The sequence below is a fragment of the Coregonus clupeaformis genome, chromosome 31 (assembly GCF_020615455.1).
Source record: "Coregonus clupeaformis isolate EN_2021a chromosome 31, ASM2061545v1, whole genome shotgun sequence".
NCBI lineage: Eukaryota > Metazoa > Chordata > Actinopteri > Salmoniformes > Salmonidae > Coregonus > Coregonus clupeaformis.
Window position 1 is genome coordinate 46512512 of NC_059222.1, and position 17033 is coordinate 46529544.

At 42.7% G+C, this 17033-nt stretch overlaps 2 protein-coding genes across 4 annotated transcripts; one reads left to right on the forward strand and one right to left on the reverse strand.

The window, feature by feature from the left end:
* Positions 1–2478: 2478 nt before the first annotated feature.
* On the reverse strand, positions 2479–6815 carry spcs3 (signal peptidase complex subunit 3). The gene is made up of 4 exons (XM_041859195.2): positions 6576–6815; positions 5270–5420; positions 3514–3629; positions 2479–3076 (listed from the first exon to the last, which is right to left on the reverse strand). The coding sequence occupies exons 1-4, from the start codon at positions 6716–6718 to the stop codon at positions 2944–2946; spliced, it is 543 nt and encodes a 180-aa protein (XP_041715129.1). The 5' UTR covers positions 6719–6815; the 3' UTR covers positions 2479–2943.
* Positions 6816–7518: 703 nt separating this feature from the next.
* Positions 7519–16091, forward strand: asb5b (ankyrin repeat and SOCS box containing 5b). 3 transcript variants are annotated; one of them, XM_041859198.2, is made up of 8 exons: positions 9439–9522; positions 10910–10967; positions 13105–13184; positions 13951–14058; positions 14261–14411; positions 14579–14713; positions 15411–15602; positions 15873–16091. In XM_041859198.2, exons 2-8 carry the CDS (start codon positions 10916–10918, stop codon positions 15998–16000), a joined length of 846 nt encoding a protein of 281 aa, XP_041715132.1. In that variant the 5' UTR covers positions 9439–9522; positions 10910–10915; the 3' UTR covers positions 16001–16091. The 3 variants fall into 3 exon arrangements, with proteins under 3 accessions (XP_041715130.1, XP_041715131.1, XP_041715132.1); XM_041859196.2 differs by lacking the exons at positions 9439–9522; positions 10910–10967 and adding an exon at positions 7519–7758; XM_041859197.2 differs by lacking the exon at positions 10910–10967 and having other exon boundaries at positions 9237–9522.
* Positions 16092–17033: the final 942 nt, after the last annotated feature.

Sequence of the window (17033 nt, forward strand, 5' to 3'; positions counted from 1 at the left end):
TGCGTTTGAGCCAATCAGTTGTGTTGTTACAAGGTTGGGGGGTATACAGAAGATAGCCCTATTTAGTAAAAGACCAAGTCCATATTATGGCAAGAACAGCTCAAATAAGCAAAAAGAAACGACAGTCCATCATTACTTTAAGACATGAAGTGCTGGTGACACTGTCTGTGATTTATTTAGAATTCAAGGCACACTTAACCAGCATGGCTACCACAGCATTCTGCAGCGATATGCCATCCATCTGGTTTGGGCTTAGTGGGACTTACATTTGCTTTTCAACAGGACAATGACCCAACATACCTCCAGGCTGTGTAAGGGCTATTTTACCAAGAAGGAGAGTGATGGAGTGCTTCATCAAATGACCTGGCCTCCACAATCCCCCGACCTCAACCAAATTGAGATGGTTTGGGATGAGTCGGACCGCAGAGTGAAGGAAAAGCAGATACCTAGGGGCTGAGTTCGTGATAATTCTGTCGACCAGACCAAGTTGAATTAATACTACTCTTTTTTTCCAGATAGCCAGCCTAGCTGCTTAAAATGCTCGACCTCCAGATGAGTATGAGCAGGGAGTTTAAGTACAATTCTTACAAGCTTGTTTTGGCAGGTCCGTAACTTATTCTTTAGATGTTTGTGGCTGTTGGTGAACCATGATGTGCAGGCATAATCAAAGTGACACTGGACTAGAGCACTAGCCAGAGTCTTTAGGGTGTGTATAAATACGTTTCCATCCAATTGGCGACAGATTTTCATGCGAATATTCTAAAATCTGTATAAAAACAATATGTACATTTTCCCATCAGAGTTGTATTTCCATCCATGATGACAGACAGCGCATCTCAGTATCAGAAGTAAAAGTAGAATTTTGTGCGTACTTGAACACAATAATGCAATTATTAATTGTGGTGTTGTAGGTTAGTCTAGGTAGGATAATTGTACATTGTCCCTAAACAAGATCCATAGGGGAGCTTTTTGAGCTGCATGTCTCATGTCTCACTGTTCTTTCATGAGCAATGATGCACCTGGCCTCTCCGCTGCCTATCAGCTATTCCTATTTGCTCTTGTGGATTCATGTTGAAAATGTATGCAGCTTTGAATGGTTTTATGTGTGGTATGGTTGCTAGTTAGCCTATTGCAGATCTGTACAAAAGATCCACCTACCACTATTGTCACTATGAATGGTGGATAGAGGGCAGGATAGACAGTTAGACTGGCTAATAATAATTATAGTAGTATAGTAAAAGTTAGCTTGTGGAAAAGCATAGTGTATGTGGGAAGTACCAAAACACCTTGATATAGTGGAGGCACATGCAAGCAGATGAGGAAAGGTGGCTAGGATGGATGAAATGATATAGTAAAACCTGCAAAAGAGCGAATGTAAACCAGGAAAGAAAACGCACTACCCTCCCATGTGCCCAAGGCTGCTTGTTTACACATTTGGAAACATGCAGCCTTGTTTACAAATTCGAACACTGGAATGAAATCTACCCCACGATTAGAATGATAGAAATCCTCATTTCGTTTAATGACTTTTCATTTTGAGCATAATTATTTCTACATAGCCTACACTTTCTCGTTCTTAACTTCTAACGCCAGTGGGGCGGGTGTTGCTTCTTGACAGTGAACAAGAGCAGCTGTTTACGGATTTGACACCTCCAACACCTTCTAAACATCAGCTATAATGCAGGTGTCGGCTATGGCCAGTTAACGCATGATCCGATTTAGTTTAGTAGATACCCTGCTACCCTGGTGAGCTTCCCGCTTGTCTTAAACTGTAAATCACGTTGGGTTTAATAACCTCTACAACTCTTCACTAAACACCCTTCGTCTAAATAGCAGGGCTCTCTGCAGCTGAATTTCCCCAACTCTTGTTTGTTACCCCCTGCATACCACACAGTCTAAGAACAACGCACATTAACTTATTTTCCAAGATTAAAATCAGTCTCTTGAATACAAATATATGGCTAGCTATAATTACATTTCCCCTTCAACTGCGGCTGCTGTGTCAACAACCTTGGGCTTTTCTGTTCCTATTGTATGTGATACAATGGATTTTTTCCACTCTCCAAACTCACTAAAATGTAAGGCCTTCAATTAAATGTTGAAATTGCAAATCTGTCTAGTCTACTACCCATGGACATTCTTTAGAGGGACACTGATTGAACTATGTTTAGTTATTTGGAGCACCTAGGCTCGAAGGCAAGTTTCAATCGATAGCCATTAAATGTATATACCATGACTTCAAAACATCATGAATAGAACAGAGACATTGTTTTTGGGAACTAAATTCCAAGACATCGACAATTATTCTATGGGCCTACGTCAATCATCCTAAATGTGACGACCACTCTGAACGCTTTGGATATGTGGTAGGTTAGTTGTGTTTGTGGTAATGTGGTGCCATCTTTAGGTAAAATGTAAACATTACATGTTTTTAACCAATCCTCTTTCGCTTCTCTACTAATAACCAATTATACAGAATTCTCTTTCATATGTTTTTTTTATAACAAAGAAAGCAACACCTACAGAGAACAACACAAAAACGTAATTATTCAACAATCTCACATTGCCATTCATTATACAGGTACTGAGTACTGCTGTAGAGTTAAATGAAGCATGATGAGTCCTGACTTTCTAGTTACTAAGTCCGTCTCCGCAATGACAATTTAAACCAAGGATTACTAGCAGTCAAATCCTTGCTTCTTCCTCATTTCCTCACCTCTCTCAAAGTGCATTGAAGTAGAGGATCCAAGGTCTCTCCTCAGGTGGCCTCCTCCAATGAGCTTTGAGAGGAATTGTGGAAAACAATAGCCAAGGATTTCACAGCTAGTAACATTCAGACAGTCTTTATCTGTGGCAGCATCAATGCAAATGCATACAATTGAACCATTCCCAAATGTACACTTTTATTAAAAGTCAAACATTTACAAATAATGGTGGAACAGTTCAGTAGCTCTTGGTGGTCTCGTATGATTCGGGGAAGGGGACGGACATGTGGCCAGAGCCCATGACCAGGGGCAGGATCCCGGCGTTGGGCACCACGTTCCAGGACAGAGTCAGGGTGATGTTCTTATTCGCCCTGGTGGAGAGATCATCACACAAAGGCCTTAAACATCAGAGCATTCCTACAGTATTTCCATTCAAAAGACTGGAGAGGAGTGAGAGAGGTGCCAAAAGCAGACCTATACTGCCCTCTGCAGCATACAAAGGGTGTTACATAAATATTCAACATAATGAAGGCCTAAATGCAAAAAAATATTCATTTCTCTATGTAAAATCAGATTAAATTGTATTTCTCACATACAGTTTACAGCAGATTTAAAAGGTGTAGCGAAATGATTATCGCTGTGCCTTTTATACCTGCTGTAAACTGTCTGTGACGAAAACTATTTTATTTCATTAAATAAAATGGCATCAAGACAAATTCCACACCAGTGCTATAACAAAAACATGATTTGTTATCGTTAGGTTACTGGCACCAGAATAAAAGTGAGAGGGTGAACAGAGGATGCTTACCGAAGACCGTTTCCATCATCAAAGAAGAAGTACTTGGACTTCATGTCTCTGAGATTGAGCTTGGTGCTCTCTCCTCTTAGCACAATCTTATCCCACAGAACCACCTGGTTCAGGGCCTGGAAGAAAGCACAACACGTCGCAGTTAAGTATCACTATTTGGCAGCCATTTTACCATGCATTTCACCTTCCTAGGTGGCCTGATCCCAGATCTCTATCAAATCTAATTTTATTTGTCACGAGCCGAATACAACCGGTTTAGACTTTACTGTGAAATGCTTACTTACGAGCCCTTTCCCAACAACGCAGAGTTAAGGAGTAAGACAAATTTGCTAAATATAAAAAAAGGAAATAGTAACACAATAAAATAACAATAACAAGGCTATATACAAGGAGTACCGGTACCGAGTTAATGTGCAGGGATACGAGGTAGTTGAGGTAATTGAGGTAATATGTACATGTAGGTAGGGGTAAAAGTGACTAGCCAATCAGGATGGATAATAAACAGAGTAGCAGCAGCGTATGTGAATAGTGTGAAAGATTGAAAGTGTGTCTGTGGCGTCAATATGTGTGTGTGTTTTGTGTGTGAGCGGATGTAGTGTGTGTATTGGAGTGTCAGTAGTATGTGTTGGTAGAGTCCAGTAAGTGTGCATAGAGCCGGTGCAAGAGAGTCAGTGCAAATAAAAATGGGTGTCAATGCAAATAGTCAGGGTAGTCGTTTGATTAACCGTTCAGCAGTCTCATGGCTTGGGGGTAGAAGCTGTTCAGGAGCCTTTTGGTCCCAGACTTGATGCTCCGGTACCGCTTGCCGTGCGGTAGCAGAGAGAACAGTCTATAACTTGGGTGGCTGGAGTCTTTGACAATTTTTAGGGCTTTCTTCTGACACCTGCCTGGTATAGAGGTCCTTGATGGCAGAGAGCTTGGCCCCAGTGATGTACTGGGCCATACGGACTACCCTCTGTAGTGCCTTATGGTCGGTTGCCAAGCAGTTGCCATACCAAGCGGTGATGCAGCCAGTCAAGACGCTCTCAATGGTGTAGCTGTAGAACTGAGGATCTGAGGGACCATGCAAAATCTTTTCAGTCTCCTGAGAGGAAAGAGGCGTTGTTGTGCTCTCTTCACAACTGTGTATCCAATTCCTATAGTCATAGTATTTTTTTTTACCATAAGAGTTTACCTGAGTCTAACCCAGGCTACTTCTTAGGATACACTACTTATAAAATGTCACCTTCAACCCATATTGCCTTCAACCCATATTGCCTTCTTGGCTTTCACCAAGTAAATGCGTGCGATCTGTAGAAGCACCAATGTGTCAACAGTGTGTGGCAACCAGCCTACCCAAGCCAAGAGGAGGAACGTGTGATAACGATCATTGATACATCGTAAAGGAAAGAGGTCAGTTCTTACATCGCTCCTGGTGACATAGAAGTATGTCTATTTTGCTGCAATTCTATAGGTAGGGTAATCTACCTATAGAATGTCATCCCTTCCGATCATATTGGCTTTCATCAAGTATCATTTGTGTGATCTGTTGTTGTGGAAACTACCCAAGCAAGCCAAGAGGAACGTATGATAATGATAATTGATAGATGAACAGGAAAGAGAACAGGCCTGGGTTGTATTCATTTTGCAACGAAAATGAGAGTTTCTATTGGATAAATTCAGGTAGATGCCTCCCTGTTTGGTTCCGTTTGGTTCTTAAATGGTAAACGGTTTCTGTTGCAAGATGTAATGTATACACCCGTTGTAAGAGACTTACATTGCTCTTGGTGGCATACTCGGCAGACAAGTAGAGGAAGAGCTGCTTGACGTTCCAGTCAAATACGGGCTTTATGTCAGCAGAGAGGTCAAAGGTGATGAACCCCAGGTCACTTCTTTCCCTGGGTCCTGTGAAGTCATCCACGTTTTTCCTGTCAAATGGTAAAGGCAGAGTTAGTTGTGTGCAGTGCATCCTAGAATTAGGCCAAGACATTTCTTTCACCACATGGAACAGTAAGCTGTCAAAATATATGTTATTTGTCTTGGCTACACCACAGATAGTAGTAGGCTACATTTGCTTTATGGTCTCTGGCTGTACACCTATGGTCTCTAGCTACACCTTGCACAGTATGGCTTGGTATAGCTACTAGCATGACATACCACAGTTTCACGCATCCCCCGCAAGGTCTGAGCAAGGGGAAAAAACAGCTAACTTCCTACAATTCTACACATTTTGCCATGGGGCAAAAAGAAACGTGCAGTTTTCTAGCTAATCTCATGCCATTTTACATATTTTGCCATTAGCCTGAGAGAAAATGTTGCTGTTTTAAAGGCAATTTCCTGCAATTCTACACATACAGCCATGGGGAAGAGATAATTTTTTTGCAGTTTTATAGCTAATCTCATGCTATTCTACACATTTTGCCATGAGGCTGAGAGAACATGTTGCAGTTTTACAGCTAATTTCCTGTAATTCTATTTTTTTTGGCCATGGCTTATGACCTGTTCATATGCTAATAGGGTGTGTGGGGGGGTGGGCTACTATAGATGAGTAGCTACAAATTGTAACGTGATATGTTAATGTATATGGATGGTAGCATTCACATACACTATTACAAAGCTAATGCAAAGGTGTGACGATAGCTAAATGTCAAAAGTAAGGTCTGAAACATTCCATCTGCTGGCAGCTCGTTCACAGTTTGACAAAATATACCACGCTGACGTGCTGTTCAACTATTGGATACAATGTTGCAAGCCGCAGCAGCTGGCATCCTGTCTGGCTGGCTACATTGTAGCCAAAGACAAAAACATCTGTTGTTCATTGCGCAGGCAGTTTTCAATTTTCAATTCACAGGTGTCCGATTTATTGGCGTCAATATTGCCATATGGATTCAGTGATCACCTCGAGCTAGCATTAGTTAGCACCATTGCAAAGACTCATACACCGAACTAGTTATGTAGCCAACTGAGACCAATAACTATTTATACGAATGTGTAAATGTGATAGATCACGGAGCGAAAGATACCTAAACCAAAGCAATGCATGTTCAGTGTATTTTTAATAATAATAACTCGTCATCTCTCACAGCATTACTCTCGAGACGTGGATATCCACCGGCACCCTCCGGTCTTTGAACGCCGTCGTGATAAAACAGCCGAACGTCAACGCTGCCATCACACTGAGCGAAAAGGCGAAGAGGGAATTCGCCCTCGACAACACTGTATTCATTTTTAAATGCAGTTATATTACAGTTTTATAAACAAAGATGCGAACGACTTCCAGCCGCAAAAGCAGGAAGTGTAGTTTGAGACAAAGAAATACGGAAGTGGATGTTTTTTCCGTAATCGATGGAAAATGAAAGTGAAACATTGCCCCCATGTGTTATGGAGGTGAACTACAGTTCACACTACCAGTAAGGGCTTGGAATTTCATGACAGTGGACAATTGATTGGATAACATAATTTTGAAGAAAAATTATATGAGTCAAGATAATGCTAAACCTCAAGAGAATAAATACTCAACAAATCTTTTTGAACCTTTCCGAAGCATCACAACTAAATGGAACAAGATTAAGGCCTGGGTTAGCTTTTTGTAACCACAGGTCACAGTGACAAAGCCCCTGGCTATAGCTGGACTGTATTCCCTGCCCTAGGGCTGCTGGCAGAGTCTGAGTGGCCCTAGGCCTGTATTCACAAAGCGTCTTAGAGTCGGAATGCTGATCTATGTTCAGTGTTGCATTTTTGATCATAATGAATAAGATTACATGGAGAGGAGGAGCCTAAGCCTAGATCAGCACTCCTACTCTGAGACACTCTATGAATACGGGCCCCAGTTGTCCCACAGGCAGGCAGGCAGCGCTATAATACAGCTGCTCTCTCCAACTTATCCTATCTGGTCTCGACCCAGCTGCTGAGGGGAATTTCTGTGTCATTCTGGGCTGGCATATGACCCAGTACCAGTGTCAACACAACACAGATAGCCAGGCCCCCCATTTACATTTCCAAAACATTAGCAGCCAGCCACCGACAGCCAGGCAAGACATAAGCAAGGCTAGACAAGCAAGGAAGCAATGACTCCAAATGTGGATGGCCAGTCTTTTGGCACAGTACACTACTCCAATGTCTACCTCTCCATATTCGCTCTGTTTTGCGTCAAGCTCTTTGTCAAGATCAGCCTGAATATTCTCACCCACTTCTATGTGGTGAAGGGGAATCGGAAGGAGGCTGCCCGCATTGCAGAAGAGTTTTATGATTTTGGACAAGGGCACAGTAAGTAGCTGTTTCTGTGAAAGGCAACAGACTATTATTCTACAGCAGAGAGTCATACACACACTTTCTACAGTAAAGTGTGTGTATTAGGGTATTCCAGCTTTCTAAAAGCTCTGTGTCTGTAACATGCCAGGCAACTGTATCCAGTCTGCCCAGGAACTACTCAGCCTATCGCTGTGGCCGGTGACATTAGAAACACTTAGATACATTTGTGTATTAGATACACTTTCTTCTTGATGTCTTTCAATGCTCTTTTCTTGCTGAGGTACTGGGGGAAAGCACTGCATTCGAACAACCACACCTGGGATGAGGGAAAGGACCCAGAACCTTTGGCATCATGATGGCATGTTGGAATGGCATGCCAGAAGTCTCTGATTGCTTCTGCCCTTAGCGTATTCCATGCACTGTAATCATCAAGAGATCTGATGAGATGACACATGAAATGCACATTTTTTGAGAGTATGTCAAATTAATATGTTCAAACCATCGGTTTGCAGCTGTACGTATTTGTATAATTGTGCATACCTAGGAGCTGTGGCCTTATTAAAATGCCACACAATTCATAGACAGTTTATCTCATAGCTGAGACTTGGCAGTTGCAGGCTGCAGCCTGTACTCGTACTTCACGTAGGTTACACACCGGCTGTCAGCCAAGAATGTTTTGAGCTGAACAGAAGAGTGTTAGAGAGAGGTTTGAGGGGCTCTAGCTTTCCATCCCCAAGTACAACTGTTATAAACAGTACATGGCTTTTGAATATTGCAAGCAAAGGATTGTTACACAAGCAACTAGGCATACTCAAAAGAGCAAATACTGTATTCAACTCAAAGGTCAAACTTTAATATTTCAAACCATGCCGAATTAATCATTTATAAACAGAAAGGTTTCTAACCCTGAGGCCAGCGGGGATAAAGGCTGTTCTGGTCTAAGCCATTACTTAACCTCTGATAAAAATAGCAGGGTGCCACTGCCACAGCCACCACATTCTCTTCCTCCCCTCAGTCGACTCTCCCCTCAGTCGACTCTCCCCTCAGTCGACTCTCCCCTCAGTCGACTCTCCCCTCAGTCGACTCTCCCCTCAGTCGACTCTCCTCTCTTCGCCCTATCACAATATCTCCTTACATTCACACTCATCTCCTGTTCCTCCCCCCTCCTTCTCTCTCTCTCTCTCTCTCTCTCTCTCTCTCTCTCTCTCTCTCTCTCTCTCTCTCTCTCTCTCTCTCTCTCTCTCTCTCTCTCTCTCTCTCTCTCAATTCAATTCAATTCAATTCAATTCAATTTAAGGGCTTTATTGGCATGGAAAACGTATGTTAACATTGCCAAAGCAAGTGAAGTAGATAGTAAACAAAAGTGAAATAAACAATAAATATTAACAGTAAACATTACACTCAGAAGTTCCAAAAGAATAAAGACATTTCAAATGTAATATTATGTATATATACAGTGTTGTAACAATGTGCAAAAAGTTCTCTCTTTCTCTCTCTCTCTCCCTACCTCCCTCTCTGCCTGTTGTTGTTATCGTTGTGCTCGGCCTTGGCTGTGAAACAACAAGCCGTGCAGCCAATCAGAGAGCAGGATTTAGACTGGATCATGGTGCACAGTGCTGCAGGGACAGATAGCCGATGTAAACATGCCTGAAGTTCCATCTGCAGAGAGCTCGAGCGAGCAGCAGCCAGAAAACACGCCGAGGAAAAGAACGTTAGAGTACACAGACGATTACACGGCAAAAAAGAAACCTCGCTGCTGGGGTATTTTAACTAGCCAAGGTCAGTAGCGGTTTACGCACACACAATTGTGTATTTGCGCACTGGGTGAGTGCGTCTCGGACTGGCACTGCAATGTTGTTATAGCATTGCACAGTGCTGTTCGTGTCAAGCTTATTTGAGGTAGACAGAGGGGTTGAAATTGAAATGTTTCGGGGAAAAGGCACCTGTTCTGGAACATTCTCATAGGATTCAGCCTATTTGGGACTGTGCTATAGCATGCGAAATGAAGCTCTATGATATAAGAATATCATGACATAACCAAACAAACGCCTTGGACACATCTGGTCAAATGGGTCCCTAGAGCAGTCCAGTGTTTATCCTATTGATGTGAATACAGATCCGTATATCTTACATCATAACACAATTGTATTTATTTATTTAACACCTATTTATAATTAATTAATAATTATTATTACTATTATTAGTAGTAGTAGTATTACTACTACTACTAGGCCTGTGTGTAGTTGTAGTAGAAGTAGTAGGCCTTGGGATATGTGTCTATTGCAGTTTAATAATGACTGGCCTACAACAGCTGAAGCTACCATGTGCTCTCATGACTCTTTCACACAAGACAATAACAGTTAGACCTTTTAACTGTACTAAGCAGCAGCTTCAGACAATTAAACCTGATTATATCATATATTACAGCCCTTTCTGCTTCCTTGTGTTCTTGCTTAGTGTGGCAAAGGGGAGCCTTAAGCAAAAGCAAAGTCACATGTTCAGGGCACCATTGCAATATTCATGAGAGCCACCATTTTACCCTGCTTAGAATAGAGACACCCTGTGCTGTCCGAATGAGAATAATGTACAAGGCTTCAGTCGCACCAGGCAACCAGCTATAGAGGATCACCGCTGTGGGAAAGGTTGGCTGGTTTCCTGGAGAAAGGATAGAAAATAGAGAGAGGGGGGATTCCAGGTCTCTGTTGCTGCTGTGACTGGAATTAGCTACTTACTGTAGCTCTAACATGTGCTTCCTAAGAATAGCTTCCAAACTCTATTTATCTCTGCACCAGTGGTTGTCCTCATTGGCACCTGTTGTTATGTTATGTATCCCTTGATAGAGGAATCTCTGTTATTGTCCTTTCACCCCCCCAAAAAAGATATATAACAATTAATGTCATTTTTGGTCTATATATTAAAAAGGAATTCAGAATTTGCAACAACAACAAAATAATATACAGTATATTAGTTGTCCTATTTATCAGAAAAGATAGTAGCAACAACAGGCCATGTCAGTGTACTACGTGAGCTTGTCAGGTGATACAAATGCCCTTCCAAAGATGGCCGCCACAGTCACAGCTCTGCCTGTGTGAATCCATGCTGTGACAACAAGAACCTTCAGTACAGTAACAGTACAGTAGGTGACAGGCGCCCTCTTGTCCCACAGGCAGCAATGTCATATACGTATCAATGGCTAGATGTGCCGTGGGGAGACGGAGACATGGGTATGTAGTATTGAATATTGCACTGCATTGCTGTGTTATGTTGTGTGGAAGTATGGCTGACATTTTATTATACTCAAGGCTTCCTCATAAAAGAGGATTTACAGGATTTCACCTGAATAAAGGATTCATAAAATAAAATAAACACCTATATGTTGTTCTCTGACGTGGATGGTAGTGTAGTTGGGTGTGTAGGGAGAGACTGAGCTCTGCTCTGCCAGTTGTACAAGGCTATGCCTGCCAGATGGCCTGCTTGGTTGAGCTACAGCTATATATAGCTCCATCCACACTGTGAGAGAGTGAAAACCTATCCGGCGCTCTGTTTTATGCTCTGTGATATAAGTGACAGCTGTGACAACAGGGTTTCTATTTTCTGAACATGGATAGTGGACTGCTACTACTGGCCTTTGGGAAGTAATTCTAAATGAGGATTACGGTAATGATTGAATAATAAGGATGAATGCTGTCAATGTATCAGACATTAATGGGAATGTGCTGGAAATATACTACCAGTCAAAAGTTTTAGAACACCTACTCATTCAATGGTTTTTCTTCATTTTTACTATTTTCTACATTGTAGAATAATAGTGAAGACATCAAAACTATGAAATAACACATATGGAATCATGTAGTAACCCAAAAAGTGTTAAACAAATCAAAATATATTTTACATTTGAGATTCTTCAAATAGCCACCCTTTGCCTTGATGACAGCTTTGCACACTCTTGGCATTCTCTCAACCAGCTTCATGAGGTAAACACCTAGAATGCATTTCAATTAACAGGTGTGCCTTCTTAAAAGTTAATTTGTGGAATTTATTTCCTTCTTAATGTGTTTGAGCCAATCAGTTGTGTTGTTACAAGGTAGCCCTATTTAGTAAAAGACCAAATCCATATTATGGCAAGAACAGCTCAAATAAGCAAAAAGAAACGACAGTCCATCATTACTTTAAGACGTGAAGGTCAGTCAATACGGAAAATGTCAAGAACTTTGAAAGTTTCTTCAAGTGCAGTCGCAAAAACCATCAAGCGCTATGATGAAACTGGCTCTCACGAGGACCGCCACAGGAATGGAAGACCCAGAGTTACCTCTGCTGCAGAGGATAAGTTCATTAGAGTTAACTGCACCTCAGATTGCAGCCCAAATAAATGCTTCACAGAGTTCAAGTAACAGACACATCTCAACATCAACTGTTCAGAGGAGACTGTGTGAATCAGGCCTTCCTGGTGGAATTGCTGCAAAGAAACCACTACTAAATCACCAATAATAAGAAATGACTTGCTTGATTTTTGGTTCCAACCGCCGTGTCTTTGTGAGACGCGGTGTGGGTGAACGGATGATCTCTGCATGTGTATTTCCCACTGTAGAGCATGGAGGAGGAGGTGTTATGGTGTGGGGGTGCTTTTCTGGTGACACTGTCTTTGATTTATTTAGAATTCAAGGCACACTTAACCAGCATGGCTACCACAGCATTCTGCAGCGATACGCCATCCCATCTGATTTGGGTTTAGTGGGACTATCATTTGTTTTTCAACAGGACAATGACCCAACACACCTCCAGGCTGTGTAAGGGCTTTTTTACCAAGAAGGAGAGTGATGGAGTGCTGCATCAGATGACCTGGCCTCCACAATCCCCCGACCTCAACCTAAATGAGATGTTTTAGGATGAGTCGGACAACAGAGTGAAGGAAAAGCAGCCAACAAGTGCTCAGCATATGTGGGAACTCCTTCAAGACTGTTGGAAAAGCATTCCAGGTGAATCTGGTTGAGAAAATGCCAAGAGTGTGCAAAGCTGTCATCAAGGCAAAGGGTGGCTATTTGAAGAATCTCAAATCTAAAATATATTTTGATTTGCTTAACACTTTTTTGGTTACTGCATGATTCAATATGTGTTATTTCATAGTTTTGATGTCTTCACTATTATTCTACAATGTAGAAAATAGTAAAAATAAAGAAAAACCCTTGAATGAGCAGGTGTTCTAAAACTTTTGTCCGGTAGTGTGTGTGTGTGTGTATATATGTATATGTGGATGTGACCAGTAAGAGCTTGTATGATAGTGAAGGGCTATTACTGTAAACATATGACTGTATTGTGTGTTGTTTTGGAGATGCTCAGGTGTTTTGTCTGTCCCTCTCCCAGGGTCATGGGCGGACCGGTCTCCTCTCCACGAGGCAGCGTGTCAGGGCCGTCTCCTGGCCCTCAGGACCCTACTCTCACAGGTGAGTCAAACACAGAGGGGCGGGGCACCACAACGTAAAGCATTCTGGTCGATGGTTTATACAGTGTTAAGACAGTAAAGAAGGAGAGGAATGTTTTGACACCTTTATGTAAAATTATATGCTGATGCTGTTTCTGTATGTTCCAGATAAGATACATATGATATGTTTGCCATTTCCCCTCGTAATCAGATTTCCAAAAGTTAGGGTAACACTTTATTTGGATAGTCTATCTGTAGATGCTCTACAGACTATCTACAGACTACCAGTAATATTTCAACTATCTATCTACTAACTCTAGCTCTAACCTTAACCCTTATCCTAACCCTAAACTTAACCCTTACCCTAACCCTAGACCTAACCTTAACCCTTACCCTACACTCTTAGGGAAAAAAGGTGCTATCTAGAAACTAAAAGGGTTCTTCAGCTGTTCCCGTAGGATAACCCTTTGAAGAACCCTTTTTGGTTCCAGGTAAAAACCCATTTGGTTCCTTTTACACAGAGGGATCTACATGGAACCCAAAATAGTTCTACCTGGAACCAAAAAGGTTTCTCCTATTGGGACAGCCGAAGAACCCTTTTGGAACCCTTTTTTCAAAGAGTGTAACTCGTATTCTAAACCTAACCCTAAACGTAACCTTAGCAAGCAGTTGCTTATCAACATATAGTGTGTTGATAGTATGATCATCTGTAGAGCATCTGCACAAATAAAGTGTAGGGAAAGTGAGCCCTATATAATGAATGCAAACATTTCTTGTTGTCATCCCAGGGTTACAACGCAAACATCCCTACCATAGACCATGTGACGCCGTTGCATGAGGCTTGCCTGTCAGACCACGCGTCATGCGCCAGGGCGCTTATTGCTGCTGGTGCCAATGTAAGTCATGACCAAACACATGCACACACACACAAACACATACACTCCATGTCAGAACAAGACATCATTATGCTGTGGCAGCAACTCATCTTTTTACATTCCGATTGACTTCCCTTTGTTGTAACTTTGGAACGTTTCCATTTACAATGGCTCATGTATAGATACACATGCTTTTCTGACAATGCCCCATCTATCTGATCAGGTAAATGCCACCACCATTGATGGGGTGACACCGCTGTTCAATGCCTGCTCAGTGGGCAGTGCCACCTGTACAGAGGTACTGCTGGAAAACGGTGCCAAGCCCCAGTCAGAGATATGCCAGCCCTCGCCCATACACGAGGCTTCCAGCAAAGGTACTGTAGGAGGACTTCCATCGCAGGATATGTGCTGTCACTATTGTGAGGTTTTGAAATACTCTGGCTGTAATTTTAGTATGTTCCCCCCCCCAATTCTAAGATGAGACCAGTGAATGCGTTTCTGAATGAGAGTATGCTGGTAACACAGGACGTATTGTGTGTAGGCAAAATTGCTTGTCTGGAGGTACTGATCACATGGGGAGCAGACGTGGACTATGATATTCCTCACCTGGGAACCCCCCTGTACATCGCCTGCATCTCCTCAGGACTCCAGTGCACACAGAAACTCCTCAATGGAGGTCAGTAACTAACCAGACACTTTGGTCCTAACTTAAAATGATCTCTCCCATTGACATCAATGCATTTTGTATTTCGTTTTTACGATTCATCCGTTTGTATTATCTTTTTCTTCTTCTGTTTTCTGTATTTACTAAGAGAAGATATGTCATAGGACATTGATTTACCTGATGCAGTACATTTACATTTTACTCATTTAGCAGACGCTCTTATCCAGAGCGACTTACAGTTAGTGAGTGCATACATCTTTTTTTTTTTTATATACTGGCCCCCCATGGGAAACGAACCCACAACCCTGGCGTTGCAAACGCCATGCTCTACCAACTGAGCTACATCCCTGCCAGCCATTCCCTCCCCTACCCTGGACGACGCTGGGCCAATTGTGCGCCGCCCCATGCGTCTCCCGGTCGCGGCCGGCTACGACAGAGCCTGGATTCGAACCAGGATCTCTAGTGGCACAGCTAGCACTGCGATGCAGTGCCTTAGACCACTGCGCCACTCGGCACAGTGGTCTATTCTCCAAACTGAACAAACATAGGGTGTGTTCAGTTGGGAGAATAGATTTTTAAACTGAGTAAAACAGGAAGGAACTACAAAAACGTGTCCAATCAGAGCATAGATTAATGTTTTCTGTTGCAAACCATTTTCCTAGAGTGTGAACTACTGAACTAAACCAATGGTGTCCGGTTTGCTCCACAGGGGCCAATGTGCAGAAGGGCAGGTTCCTGGAGAGCCCGCTCCATGCAGCAGCTCAGAAGGACTGTACTGAGATCATCAATGTGTTGTTAGAGTTTGGAGCGAACATTAACGCTAAAAACCTAGAGCTGAAGAGACCGGTGGAGTCAGCCCCGCCTAACAGCTCAGCAGAGGAGACGTTACTGCTGCATGAAGGTAAGATTATGCTCAGTTTACATGGGAATATTAGACTGATTCCAGATCAGTTTGTACTGTATAGCTAACTCATATGTTCGTTTTCATGCCAAACTTGTAGTCTGATCAGAAACCGATACTGTTGTTTTCTGATACTAATTCTGATCTGGGACCAGGCCAGGAAATATCCCCATTCAGTCAGAATTCATTGTAAAACATTGATATTTGAATTATAGAAGTGGGTGATATTGACGCTGTCTTGGAATAATCTGATAATCTCTCTCTCTGCAGCAACACCGCGGTCACTACGTCAGCTGTGTCGTCTCAGTATCAGAGATTATATGGGCCGATCTCGACTACACCTCATCCCTCAGTTACACCTCCCCAACCTTCTCAAACGCTTCCTCCAGTACAGATAGGGACACATCAACGCTCTCTCTGTTTCTCTCTCTTTCATCTCTGTCTGTTGCTCTCCCCCTTCTCTCTCTGTTTCTCTCTCTGTCTTTCTCCTGTCTGTTGCTCTCCCCCTTCCCTCTCTGTTTCTCTCTCTGTCTTTCTCCTGTCTGTTGCTCTCCCCCTTCTCTCTCTGTTTCTCTCTCTGTCTTTCTCCTGTCTGTTGCTCTCCCCCTTCCCTCTCTGTTTCTCTCTCTGTCTTTCTCCTGTCTGTTGCTCTCCCCCTTCCCTCTCTGTTTCTCTCTCTGTCTTTCTCCTGTCTGTTGCTCTCCCCCTTCCCTCTCTGTTTCTCTCTCTGTCTTTCTCCTGTCTGTTGCTCTCCCCCTTCCCTCTCTGTTTCTCTCTCTGTCTTTTTCCTGTCTGTTGCTCTCCCCCTTCCCTCTCTGTTTCTCTCTCTGTCTTTCTCCTGTCTGTTGCTCTCCCCCTTCCCTCTCTGTTTCTCTCTCTGTCTTTTTCCTGTCTGTTGCTCTCCCCCTTCCCTCTCTGTTTCTCTCTCTGTCTTTTTCCTGTCTGTTGCTCTCCCCCTTCTCTCTCTGTTTCTCTCTCTGTCTTTCTCCTGTCTGTTGCTCTCCCCCTTCCCTCTCTGTTTCTCTCTCTGTCTTTTTCCTGTCTGTTGCTCTCCCCCTTCCCTCTCTGTTTCTCTCTCTGTCTTTTTCCTGTCTGTTGCTCTCCCCCTTCTCTCTCTGTTTCTCTCTCTCTCTTTCTCCTGTCTGTTGCTCTCCCCCTTCCCTCTCTGTTTCTAAATGAGAGCATTGTCATAATAGAGGATATTCTCTATCCCATCCACTCTCTTTCTCTTTCTCTCTGTTTCTCTCTCGTCCATCTTTATCATCAAGTTAATTTATTATTAGTCACTGAACCTCTTTTTTTAACCCAGAACCTCAAACGCACAGAATCCCTCCCATTCACTGAAATCTGTTTTAACTGATTCTCTGAAGCACCTATGCACATGGTCATGTAAATATGTATATTCTGTTACATTGACCAAAACAAGAGTTT